This window comes from Montipora capricornis, chromosome 14 (genome assembly GCF_036669925.1).
Source record: "Montipora capricornis isolate CH-2021 chromosome 14, ASM3666992v2, whole genome shotgun sequence".
Classification (NCBI taxonomy): Eukaryota; Metazoa; Cnidaria; class Anthozoa; order Scleractinia; family Acroporidae; genus Montipora; species Montipora capricornis.
In genome coordinates this window covers 25064082-25076581 of record NC_090896.1, presented here as the reverse complement: position 1 = coordinate 25076581, position 12500 = coordinate 25064082, and the positions used below count along the sequence as shown (strand labels likewise).

The following is a 12500-nucleotide window of genomic DNA, read 5'->3' as shown; positions in this document are numbered from 1 at the left end:
ACTATCATCAACTATCATGAAGAATTTGAACAAGCTCAAAATGAATGATAGTTGATGATAGTGTATAATAGTTGATAGTTGGTGGTCCAACAGAAGAGCGAGCTTCAACTATCATTGACTATCATCAACAATCATGTAGATGTTGTGGTTTAAAATTTTTCAAAGCAATCCAGTTTTGATGTTTTTCTTCGTTTAATTAATATTCCTTATCATAATCTGAAACAAAGGAAAATCAAAATTGAAATTGTGTTCAAAACAAAAAAATCAACCAGGACAAAATTTGAACCTGTAACCTTCACGCTATAACAATGCCCTTTCCAAGTCTGAAACAAAGGAAAATCAAAATTGAACTGGTGTATAACAAAAATTCAAGCAGGAAAAAATATGAACCTGTAACCTTATAAAAATGAGTCCCAAAAGAGATCTATAGTGGTAAATTATATTACAGCAGTACTTTACAGGCAAAATAACAGTTACCTCAGTCAGTTTGCAAATCTACTTTCTGAACTTTAGTTGGTACATTGCCATTTGGTTCCTAAAAATATAAATAAATTGCCTCATGGTAAAGGAGTTTGAAAACAACATTAGATTTGCCAGTTAAGTCCTTACTCTTTATACATGATTAACCTCTTAAGTACTAAAAAAACAGGAGTGCCATACTAGGGAATATTGGCCCGAGGTCAAGTGATCGATCCAAACAAAACAACCAAAGGCCAATAGTTTCCAGTACAGCCCCAAGCAAGTGAGGTTAGTAAGTTGTTAATTACAGTGTACATGGCAGTATTTCTTTGACAATCAGAAAATTTTCTGTTTGGAAAAGATGGGGCATTATTTTCAGGAAGGGGAGATGCAGCTTTAAGCCAGATGGAATGGAGCCTCTGAACATGCCAGTACCGGATAGCCTTCCCCCATCCCAACAAACAGCCTAAAAACAGTTTTTGAGTGGCATTGCGGAGATGATGAATTCTTATCTAAAACCTAAAGTCAAAAGTAAGTGAGTCAAGATAGACTTAATCATGGTGCCCAAGCTGTTTTTGAAACAACTTCTTTTGGATTTGAGCTTGAACAAGCTGTTTTCAGCCAGGGAAGTGTGTTGTTCACACAAGTTACTCACAAGGTTTATGACGGCAATGTAAGTTGAAGTCCAAACTGAAATCAAGGACTCCTACTTATTGGGACACACGTTAAAATTAAAAGTGTGAGTTACATGTAACTGTAATCCTCAGGTATATTCTACCCACGAGGACACAAGGTTAAAAGGACTGTAATCTTAAACACATCGCTGGCCACTGAGTGAAGCGACTAAATCATTGCATTTTACGGTGTTTGACCTTGAATAAGTTCGGGTCACGAGGTTCCCCTTCACAATCACATATTCTCCTCAGTTATTTGAAGATCCAGAGTGTTGATCTGGCCGGGGTTCGAGCCCAATGCTCAACCAACTGAGCCACCAGTGCACTGGGAATCATACACAATTTACATGTAATCAAGGTGTGGTAAAATCTGATATTATTTTTATTATCTGACCTCTGCTTTTCCTTTGCATGCTCTTTTCCTTGAGCTGTCCTTAGAGCACCAACAAAAAAATTCCCAGAACAAAAAGAGAAAGAGTTTCATCACTAAACTGAAGGAATACATACTAGACCCCTGCTACATCTGTACCTTGAATGTTGGTGTAAACATATATAGGAATAGCAATAATAAAATGAAAATAATATTAAAGACCTCATTACTCCATACTGAAAGTGCCAATTAAATGTTCAACATTTAAAAAAAATGCATGTATCATGCACAAGCACAAGAAAGATGTCATGTCCTACATTGTATTACACTAGTGCTTGTACAGCACATTCATACGGGTGTACATGTACATGTGTGCTTGATTCACAAGAGGATAAATTTACAACCGTCCACTTTGCCACACTGAGTTTCTCTAAACATGTGTTGCCTGTGCATGAGCTCATCATAAGACTGAGATTAGAGTTGTCATTATCTACATGTAAACTCTCAAGAGGTTATATCAGAAACCCATAAGGGCTGAAACGTGTAACGCGCGTTCACAGCTTCCGAATATTCAGTGCGAACTGATTGGTTGAATGTTTCAGTGCTAAGTACCATATTTGGAAACCCCTCGCTCTTGTTGTTCCAAATATGGTACTTAGCAAATTGAATATTCAGAAGCTTGTTTCCCAGCACTCAAGGGGCCGTTACACGCTTCAACCCTTATGGGTTTCTGGTTATATATAACACTCATATCAAGTCTGAGAGGTTGAACTGGGAAATGTTATTTCACCTGCTGTTGGTAAGCACTTGGCTTCCTTGAAGAACACATAATGTTGCTTATGTGCTTCCTGCCCTTTGTTTTGTACAGAGTAACCTGGCCAGCACCTTCCACCTGATAAACCCCATAGAGGATTTTTATGTCTGCATCTAGCAAAATTGTATTGCAGAGTTCTAAATTAACTCTGCTGTCTTCTTCCATTGTCCCAGGACAGGCCTTTAGCCCTCCTGATCCTTTCCACTTTCCAAAACAAAGCAAAAAAGGAAATAGAAATATAACAAGGCATTATTTTGGATTTACTTTTCTCGGTCAATAAACAATGTACACCCAAAGGATTAAAAAACAAGAACATTTTAAACAATCCACAATCTGATTATCATCCTCTTGCCCCTGACACACAAAATTATTACATGGGCAAGGCATGACAACTGCTTGGAAAAAAAAACAACAATTGTTATATAGCTGAACTTTTCCCCCAAGAGTGTGCGCTCTCATAGGTTACTTCAAGGTCACATGACATCTAACAATAAAACTGTTTCCTGCCAAAGGTCTCTGAGTCTTAGTCTCTGGACAATAGTGCAAAATCTATGATGTCAGAGCGTAACAGTGCACTGTAACCTGCAAATGTTGACCAACGACCGCCATTTCTGTTGCCGTTGCATGTTTTTCTTTTTGTGCTATGTAACAAATCACTTAATGACTGGTCCCTCAGGACACAGTTCATTTTGTTTCCCTCAAATTTCAATGTTTTCCTTGGCTGCACCTCGGGGAAACATTGAGATTCTCAGGAAACAAAATTAAATGTTTCCCAAGAGACCAGCCATTAAATGCTTATTACTGACTATTCATTTTAAAGTGGTTACCCATAACAAAGAGTGTACTGTACATGTAGGACAAGTACATGTAAGCTTTAACAGGCAGATGGGCATAAAGGCATCCTGTGAATGCCCATGTTTGAGAGGAAATTATTTAATGGTTCCATCAAATGTTGCCTTTTTAGTCAATTATTGGCTTGAGTAAACCTTCTACAAAATAATGGATGCCAAATTGCTGGCTGCCTTAAAAATTCAATTCCACATGACCAACATTGAGCTTGTTGGATGTCAATACCTTCAAATTCTTAGCATAACACCAAGCAACATATAGCAATTATTTTAGAAGCAGTTTCTTGAACGATAATTACAATTACAAGACTCCCATATGAATAGCAAATATAGGTTGGTGTACGAGTCCCGTCTGAACAGCCACTTTGTAAATTTAATCCATGACATTTACTCCACTATGGCTTCTACAATTTTATAGAAGCTTAACTTTCACTGCTGCATTGCAAACCCAGGGTCACTTTACATGGCAATCAGGCTTACTGAATAAAATAAAGCTTCATGTTTTGATACAATCGATCTTGATCAACTAGCCTTTGTGCATTTTTTTTTTGTCTTGAGATGCCGACTAATTTCAGCTCCAATTAGAGACAATTATGGAGAGTTCAGTGTCTACTGTAAAAGAAGAGCCGGTTACAACATTTAAAGCACAACATAATGCGACAAAAAACAAATTACCTTACCTCAAAAGAAGCACAAGGCATCGGAGTAATCGAACTGGTTTTCAATTGAGCCATATTTCCTCGATGTTAGCGAGAGTTATCCTGACGGAGATCGACGGCCATTAAAAAGCAGATTTTTGCGCCAAAAATAACCCGCTGTGATTATAGAGGCGCGGTTACAGAGTTAAGCGAGCCCACACTGCCTCTGACAGCGTTTGGTTTTTTGAGCTTGCAACGTGTGAATACTCTAATCTATCTGTGACAGAAAAATTAATTTAGACACTGAGCCTAAAGGCTGGTTTTCATTTTACACTGTCTCGTGTTCATTATCACCTCCTGAAACAAAAGTAAACGAAAAAGCCATGACATTCAGAACTCCGTTTGTCAATTCAGTCGAGGTAATTCTTTGGTCGTGGTTTGTACCAATTCTTTTCGTCTTTGCATTCTGAAATGATAATTGAAATTCAACTTGCAATTGTCATTACAAGGGGCATAGTCCATTCTATTACTTTCTCTGCGTCGATTCACAACACGTGTGATTGATGAAATAGTCGATGAAATACAACATGATGGATAAAATCAATTTCAGTCGTTACCTAAATCGTGAGATATTACCCTGGATGCCACGGATACCACAGGTTTTTTTTTTCTCTCTTAGATTAAGAGCAGCGACTCGCGACTCGCAACTCGCTATTCTGTCGCTCTAAGAGAGAAAAAACCTCGGGCAAATTTACATGATTTACTTGTTCGAACATCAGTGAAGAAAGTCTCGTGAAAATTTTATTAACATGGTTTTTGAAAACTCCACTTCCATGTCATTTACATGCTCTCCACCTTGAACTTCCGAAAGAATGATTTTCAGTCACTATTTACAGTTAATTTACATGATCAACTGAAGCATGAAAGTTTCATGGAAATTCGATTTACAGGATTGTAACAATTTACATGTTATTTACAGGATATTTTAAACCCATTTACATGATTAACATACTGTAAATTCATTTGAAACAATCTAAATGTTATTTACATGTTCCTCCATTTATACTTCAAGAACATGACCATGTCAATTACTATTTACAGGTTATTTACCTAATTCACTCCAACATGTAAATACCTTATAAATCTTAGTTTACGGAACTTAACGTGTAAATTGTAATTTACAAAACATGTAAATCCAAATTTACACTTTGGAAACTGGATTTACATGTGCCTGTAAATTTTCAAGTTTTCCAGTGTTTCGTTGTTAATAGGCAAGGGGGGATGGTGCCACTCTTCTTCTTAAGCGTTCTTTTTCCAGTTGAAGGTGAAACTTCTGTTTCTCTAGTAGCTGTCTCTTCTGAAGAACCGCCTCTTCCGCTTTTAACTCTGCTACGCGTGCAGATTCTTTAGCTCTGGCCACGGACAATGAAGATACATTACTTCCACGCGAACCACTGCGAGAAGAACGATGAGATTTTCTACTAGAAAGTCTGGAGGCTGAGGTTCTCGACACGATCTGACTTGCAGAGCCTTCTGGTTGCAACTGAGAGTCTAAACGCGCCACTTCCTCACTTCTTTTAATCCAACCTTGAACTTCATGGATAAAGTCATCCTTGCGAACAGACTCACGTTCGAAAGATTCATGGCACCTCAAAACGCTCGACTCGTCAGACAGGTACGACATATATACAACATGAGCTTCCTGGAAAGCAGCGAATGCAGCGACAAACTCTGACATTTTCTCTTTAACGCGAGAGGCGTTCCCTTCGCGGGACAGCAACACTTGAATTTCATTCCTTTTAATTGTAACTACCGAGAGATATCCAGATCTAGAATTCTTCAGCCGCCGAAGGTCTTCGAGTGAAATAACTTGATCTAGTGCCGAGCTAGCAGCGCCAAAGACAACATCACCACCACCAGGACCATCTTCTTTCGCCGCCATCAAATCTCGGCAAACTCAGGACAAATTCTTAACGATGTGATCTTCTTACGACTACAAAAATCCAGCGATAAAAATTCAAACACGCTTTATTCTTCATTCAACTGCCTATGACGGCGCGAACTCAACCCATGCGGTGAAAGCGAAAAGCGGTTAAGACTAGAAAACAAACAGATACAAAAATTACTTAGTAAAATGAACTAATCGTAAACAGAAACTCGACGAAAAGATACACTTACATTTGTTACGAGCTGGTAACTGAATATTGACTGCTTGAAGCGAAGAAAGTAACAAACTGCAGAAAGCGAAACTACAAGAACTACTCACAAGCGAAAATGACTGATCGAGAACCCTAGAAATGACTAAATTAACCCTTAAATACCTCTAAGAGAACGAATTAAAAGACTGACAACTGCATCCCTAAGAGAGGAATGCAACCCCGCTAATGAGCAGTCGTTTGGATCTAACATCATCACTTTTAATTTAATTTAGAGATGCATCTTGCTCTGTATTGCATTTTTTGCCATATCTTTAGAAGATTTTTAATTTTGCATCTGATATCAAAAGTCGCATGATGCCTGGACTACCTATAAAAGAAGAGCAGAAACGAAAGAATTCGTTTTAGATTATTTTGTTTTTTTTGGTTTTCTTTATTTGATTGCTCTTCGCCAAGGCTGAACAAAAAAAATCGTTAATTCATTGTTTAAGTAAGGCCAGTAAAAATAAATAACCCGGGAGCTCCGCTTTTAAGGCTTGGCTAACTCTATATATTAGACGAAAGAGCCAAGTGATCCTCGCACTTTGCTAGACAATTTACCCAAATGTCGCTTTATTCATAAGTCCTTCAATGAGTGGCGTCATAGTTCAGTTGGTAGAACATTGCACCGGCATCGCAAAGGTCATGAGTTCAAATCCCGTTGAAAAGACCTGAATTTTTCAGCTGCCTATAATTAGAAACAAAGTGCGAAGTCCACTAAAGTTATGCATTGCACACTCTCACCTTGCATCGTCAGCTTGGGTGAGCGCGCCTTCGATCAATTTATCGGGAAACCAAAAGTGGCTTAAAGTGGCCAAGAGTTCTTATTTTTTATTCGATGCTGACTCACGAAATGAATCCGAGTTCTCCTTTGCAGGAGTCGAACCTACGATCTTGCGATTACTCTCCATGAGACAAAATTTTGCTCCTTTTTTGATCAATGCAACACATCTGGCCCCAGTTGTTCAAAAGATGGATATCGCTATCCACCGAATAAATCACTATGCATTGGATTGTGCAATTGGTTTCGCTATTTCTTATCCACTGGATAGTGATATCCATTGTTTAAACAACTGGGGCCAGCTGATGTGGTACAAAGATTACCTCCAACGAAAGTTCGGATTCACAGTAATTATAAGACATGGCTTGATGATACTCTGGTTTTCATCAATATTTTTAATATTGCTTAAAAAGTTACAGTGTCTTCATTAGGGGGACCCAAAGTTCCTAGGTGTTCCTATATGGTCCCAATTTAAAAAGAAGGTAGAGCGGTTTTCAAATGAGACCAAAGTAATTACTTTTGCCAATCAAAAAGGACGGAGACAATCCAGTAAACCAATCCAAATTCGAAGTAATTACACGTAGCCGACACAAAGCGTGGGAAAGTGTGCACACTCGAGCCACGATTGGTTTTGGTGTCACTTCGGATTGGTTGAAAAAGTGGCGCGAGAAATTTGAACCAATGACTGAGTGAAGTAATCATAAACCAAAGTAATTCGCTAATTACTCTCGATACTCAATTGAAAATCGCTTTAACGTTGCATTCAGTTATACGTCCAAATTCAGCTTCTAGCTCCAAGGAAACGTTTTGTCAGCCTGGGCCGATGGAATAAACTTTCTGCCTGATTGCAGAAGTTTTGACAAACTTAAAGTTAACTAAACGGCTCAAATATCTTTCGTCTACAATATTAAATTGCCCACCAAAAGTAAACATGTTTTGCCATTCTTACCTCAAACTCTGCCGCGGGCATCTTTTATCTGCCGGGCAAGACGCGCAAAGTTATCAAAACTAAAAGTAATTTGGCCCACAAAATTTCCTTGAAACAGGAATGCAAAGCAGTTTGTGACGTAAAATCGAGAATAGACCTAGGCCTCTCACATCATGGTCGTTGGTCCAAATTACTGCTTGTTCTGCTAAGTTTACGTGGCTTGCACGGCACAGAAAAAGCGAAATTGTGGGTGACAATGGTGACATATGTTTGCTTTGTATGGGAGATTTATATTAGGAACAAAAAATATTTGAGTTTAGTTGCACTTCAAAAGCACATTTTGAGCCATCATGTTGCGAACCGGAAAAGTTTGAAAAGAAACCCCTCGTGAACTAATATACCCTTATCAATGTTAGCCTGCAAGCAGGCTGACTTGTTTGGGGCATCGAGCGAATAATTTGGAGGTGGAGCCGCCAGGGAGCGAGTATGGCCCCATTCATCTCGCCCGCTGGTAGCTCCGCCGCCAAATCACTCGTTCGATGTCCCAAACAAGTCAGCCTACTCACTGACTAGTTAATTTCAATGTCATTATCGTCTCCATAGAATACAATGCAATTCTTTCCCGTTGGCGAAAAGAAGAAGGAAGTCTTTCAATCATAGACTTTCAGTTCTTCCGTACCATCTCAAAAATTTCAAATACTAGAAATAGCCGATTAGAGAAATTGACCCTACTACGAATGCTTCCAAACTGCCCAGAGGTCGTTCTTCTCGGCCGGTGCCTCTGGGGTCTTATGTTCCATTCACACGCAACACCACCATTTCTACCCTGCGAACACAGACGTCAGGCAAACATTATCTGTGATGGCAGGTTACATCACCTCGGAGCTTACACAAAAGACTTCCTCAGCTTCCTCGCTTCCATCAATCAATTAATCAATCAATCACTTTATTAATATGTCAGGTAGATCTAGCTTACATATACGTAAATTCATTTGGGACACCTAACTCTTAGTGAATTAAAAGTTAAGAAGAAATATATTAATCTGATCCAAAATACTAATTATTAGTAATAAGCGTCAAAATTCGCTGTGTTTTAAACTAGTTCCCTAAAAATATCTTGACATGTCAGTGTCCCATAAACCCATGTTTCCTTCAAACCAAAGGTTGAAGACTAATCCCCTCCCAACCCACTATTTTCAATCCATGAATAAAAACCTAGATCCCATAATTCCCACTCAGCATTATTTTTTCTATCTCTAAGCGGACAACAAACGTTAACGCGAGTATTATTTACATTTATTATATGACTAGCTCCGTTAGCAGGCAAGATGAACCAAATCCCGCACTGTGATTGGCTACCCTAGCGGGCAAGATGGAGCTATCTTTCCCACTCGGGATTTCTCGCTTGCTCCCGCAAGATCAAAGATCATTTTTTGGTGTTTTAAGTCATATAATAAATCCTTTATTGACCGAGCTTGTTCTGTCAAGATGGCTGGATATTGGCCTCCTTCGTTTTTTGCGTGTTTATGGACCTCGACCATAAACACGCAAAAAAAAGAACTTGGCCAATATTCAGCCATCTTGACCTCACGCTTGGTCAATAACCCATATCTATAGACACCATAGCCTGCAAAGCAGGCGTATTTTTGTATTAGTAAGAACTATTGATCGACATCTTGGATAGCAAGACTAACAGAGGCCTGAAGCCAGGCAAAAAAATTGCACTCAGTGAGAGGAGGACAGTATGAAGGTCTCAATCCTCTACCGGCTGTGTGCTTTCAAAATGGCGGTCCATTACGAGCTTTAGACCATGAACAAGCGTCCGCCTGCCAAAAAACGCCTGCTCTGCAGAATATTGGCACTATCGTGCATACACCTTAAGTAACATCGTGGAGTTTAAAATATCCAGTATTTTTTGTTAGGCTCTTTGCTTAAGACACTATCGCTCTGAACTAAACCCAGCACTTGAAATTGTTGTCAAACGTACAATAAGGCAAGGACCATTGATGCAGCAGTCCAATGAAGAATAATTATATAATTAAAATGCGAGTTAGATAAAACACGCCTTCTACTATTTTATAAAGTCTTAAGTTTTCCTTCCCCATTAATTGAAAGCTTCAAATGCCGGCCCACTTTAGTTTCACTGATTAAATATATTGGGGAAGGAATATTAATAATTTGTCACTATCATGATTTATGTTGAACGTTTTGACAGTCAAACTCAACTGAAGCCGGATTGAAACATAGAAAGTAGAAAGTTACATAAATTCATCACCGTTGATAAAGAAATCTCGGTGCCAGTGATGTTAGCCCACTAAATACAAACTAAAACCTTCTTTACTCAAACCGTCAAGGATGATTGAAATAATGATTATGTACACGTAAATTTGTACAATTTAATGACCTACCGTGATACGAAATTAATAATAACTTCTTACTAACCGAGCGCGAGGGCCGTACTGGGGAACATTGGCCCGAGGTCGTGGCAGTACGGACGGAGCGCAGCGAGGTCCGTACAAAAACGACCGAGGGCCAATATTCCCCAGTACGGCTCGAGCTAGCTCGGTTAGTAAGTAGTTTATTATATGGCTTTTTAATTACCTTTTGCTTTGTTCTTGCAAGCCCGTAATCGGCCCGTGGGCATTACTTAGCTCTTATTAACAGAGCAGGAGGTCTGTATGGGAGAATCTTGACCTCGGTCGTGTGTACAGACCTCACTGCGTTCGGTCTGTACTCACGACCTCGGTCAAGATTCTCCCATACAGACTGACTAAGCTCGGTTAATAAGATGTTTATTATATGGCAAACTAGAACAATTTAATTCGTTTAATGTAACTGGTTTGTACTAACTGACATTTTGCTTGCGAACGGCGATGAGTGGCGATGAGCTGAACTTAATTCTGTCAAAGTTTGCTCGCCATCCTCCCTTTTGTCATCATGCTGTTTGGCACTTCCATAAATAAATATTGGTAGAAGAAAATACTCAATATTTTTGCATTTTAGTTTGCATCTTTTCACCGCAAAACACTACCGGACTAGACGCCGGTCTAGATGGGAAAATCTAGACCGTGGTCAATATCGATTTCAGCAAATCAAATTCGTGAACTTGGTAGTTCCCAGTCCTTGTGAGACAGAACCATATAATTAGGGAGAATAATGCCCTACAATTCAGTCACAATTAGCCAATCAGAGCGGGCGTTATATCGGCTACAAACACAAGCCATATAATAAAAACTCATAAAAAAACAGAAAAAGAAAAGAAAATGCAAAAAGGTCTTAAATACCCAATAATAAACAAAATTATGTCTTTTTTCCTGTTTATCGGTTGGAAGATAAATTAGTTCTAGGTGCTTTACAATTGAAGTTCTTGTTTTGTGTGGGTCGGCAGGAAATATTGACCAATCTAAAAAATCCTTCGTATCTTTTTTGTTGAAGAGGCTGTCATGCATGATCATACCTTCAAATGAAACAAATTAACTTCGAATTCGCTGGTAAATACTTCGCAAGTCTTAAACATCTAATCCAGATTCAGGATTGTCGCGGTTGCGCACAACATGTACAGATGCGAATCTACTGGAGTGGACAGCAGGGTATTTGGTAAAAACTGCCTTGAAACCATTCCGGTAATTTGAGCTGCGGAACGCGTAAAGAACTGGATTTAAGCAGGAACTGCAGGTCAGCAAAAACTCAAACACACGTAAGAGAAGAGACAGAGTTTCCTGGTTAGAGATAAGTTTGCGGCGGTCTTCCAGCGCGATGTATAGAATAAAGGCGCCGTACGGAATAAAACAAACGTAAAACGCAACTGTTACGCTTATTAAGAGTTTACCTAGCCGCTGTTTGGTACGATCATCTCCATTTCCCGACGGCGCCTCCGCACAGACAGTGTGGCCTAAAAACAACCCTCGGATGATCTGGAAATAACAGTACGCAAAAACGACAAACGGTACGAAACCCAAAAATACAACAGTACAAATAACATGAGTGCGAAGTAAAGAAGCGGCCTCCAAACTGAATGGACATATGCACCTTCCATATCGTTGACTGTACTTGTTTTCTGAAAAATCCGGAAAGCTTATTGAGATCGCTCCGATCCAAATAAAAAAGACAACGTATTTAACATGTTCAATGGTTAGTCGAAGTCCCGTCCTCAAGGGCTTCATCAGTGCGTGGTAGCGTTCTATGGCCAGAACGGAGAGTGTTAGGACAGAGCTGGCTATTGCCACACTTATGATAGCATTGCCTGTGAACATTTTGCAAATATAATCGCCAGTTTTTCCTGAAGGATGTATGGGGTAAAAAACAAAGCTGTAGGTTCTTGGGCACCAAAGTAGAATGACAATATCGCTGACAGCTAAGTTGACGAGAAGAATATTTGTGGTCGTGTGCATACTTTTTGTTTTGCGAACCACAGTTATAACGAGACAGTTTCCCGTGAACCCGACAATCAACAGCAACGAATACAGAACAGCAAAAACCACGTCTACTCGCTCGATCGTATACTTTTTAAAGTCTCGAAAACTGTTCAAATCCGTTTCGTTAACCGACATGTTTTCCGTTTTGAGTCCGTGTAGAAACGTCGCGAAGAGATCAATTTTAAGTAAAAGGTTTCGTGTTTCGTTTTACTTTTTTTTGTAACTTTTTCGATTTTCCACTTTGAGATCCAGCGTCTAACCAGAACCAAACTGACGAGTTAATAACCGTCATACATCCTCTCTATACTCCTTCTCTTTCACAACTGACTTATGAAACTCAAATTGAGTGAATACTTGAATCCCATCTTTGCTTGCTAA

The 12500-nt window shown here is 39.2% G+C and overlaps 3 protein-coding genes across 4 annotated transcripts in view; all 3 read right to left on the bottom strand.

Moving 5' to 3' along the window:
* Positions 1 to 4016, bottom strand: part of LOC138032895 (uncharacterized) — a 7154-nt gene extending 3138 nt beyond the window's left edge. Inside the window, exons 1-5 of one of the 2 annotated variants that reach the window (XM_068880602.1) lie at positions 3846 to 4016; positions 2294 to 2521; positions 1528 to 1561; positions 478 to 535; positions 1 to 323 (exon numbers count right to left, since the gene is read on the bottom strand). The exon at positions 1 to 323 is cut by the window's left edge and continues 3138 nt beyond it. In XM_068880602.1, the coding sequence (XP_068736703.1) occupies positions 510 to 535; positions 1528 to 1561; positions 2294 to 2521; positions 3846 to 3899 (342 nt within the window). In that variant the 5' untranslated portion in view covers positions 3900 to 4016 and the 3' untranslated portion in view covers positions 1 to 323; positions 478 to 509. Of the gene's footprint in view, positions 324 to 477; positions 536 to 1527; positions 1567 to 2293; positions 2522 to 3845 lie in introns of both variants that reach the window. The other variant, XM_068880601.1, reaches the window with a different exon arrangement.
* A 1051-nt stretch (positions 4017 to 5067) lies between these two features.
* On the bottom strand, positions 5068 to 5745 carry LOC138031754 (fas-binding factor 1-like). Its single transcript, XM_068879375.1, has one exon. It carries the CDS (start codon positions 5743 to 5745, stop codon positions 5068 to 5070), a length of 678 nt encoding a protein of 225 aa, XP_068735476.1.
* Positions 5746 to 11216: 5471 nt separating this feature from the next.
* Positions 11217 to 12257, bottom strand: LOC138031753 (QRFP-like peptide receptor). Its single transcript, XM_068879374.1, has one exon. It carries the CDS (start codon positions 12255 to 12257, stop codon positions 11217 to 11219), a length of 1041 nt encoding a protein of 346 aa, XP_068735475.1.
* Between the last annotated feature and the right edge of the window lie 243 nt (positions 12258 to 12500).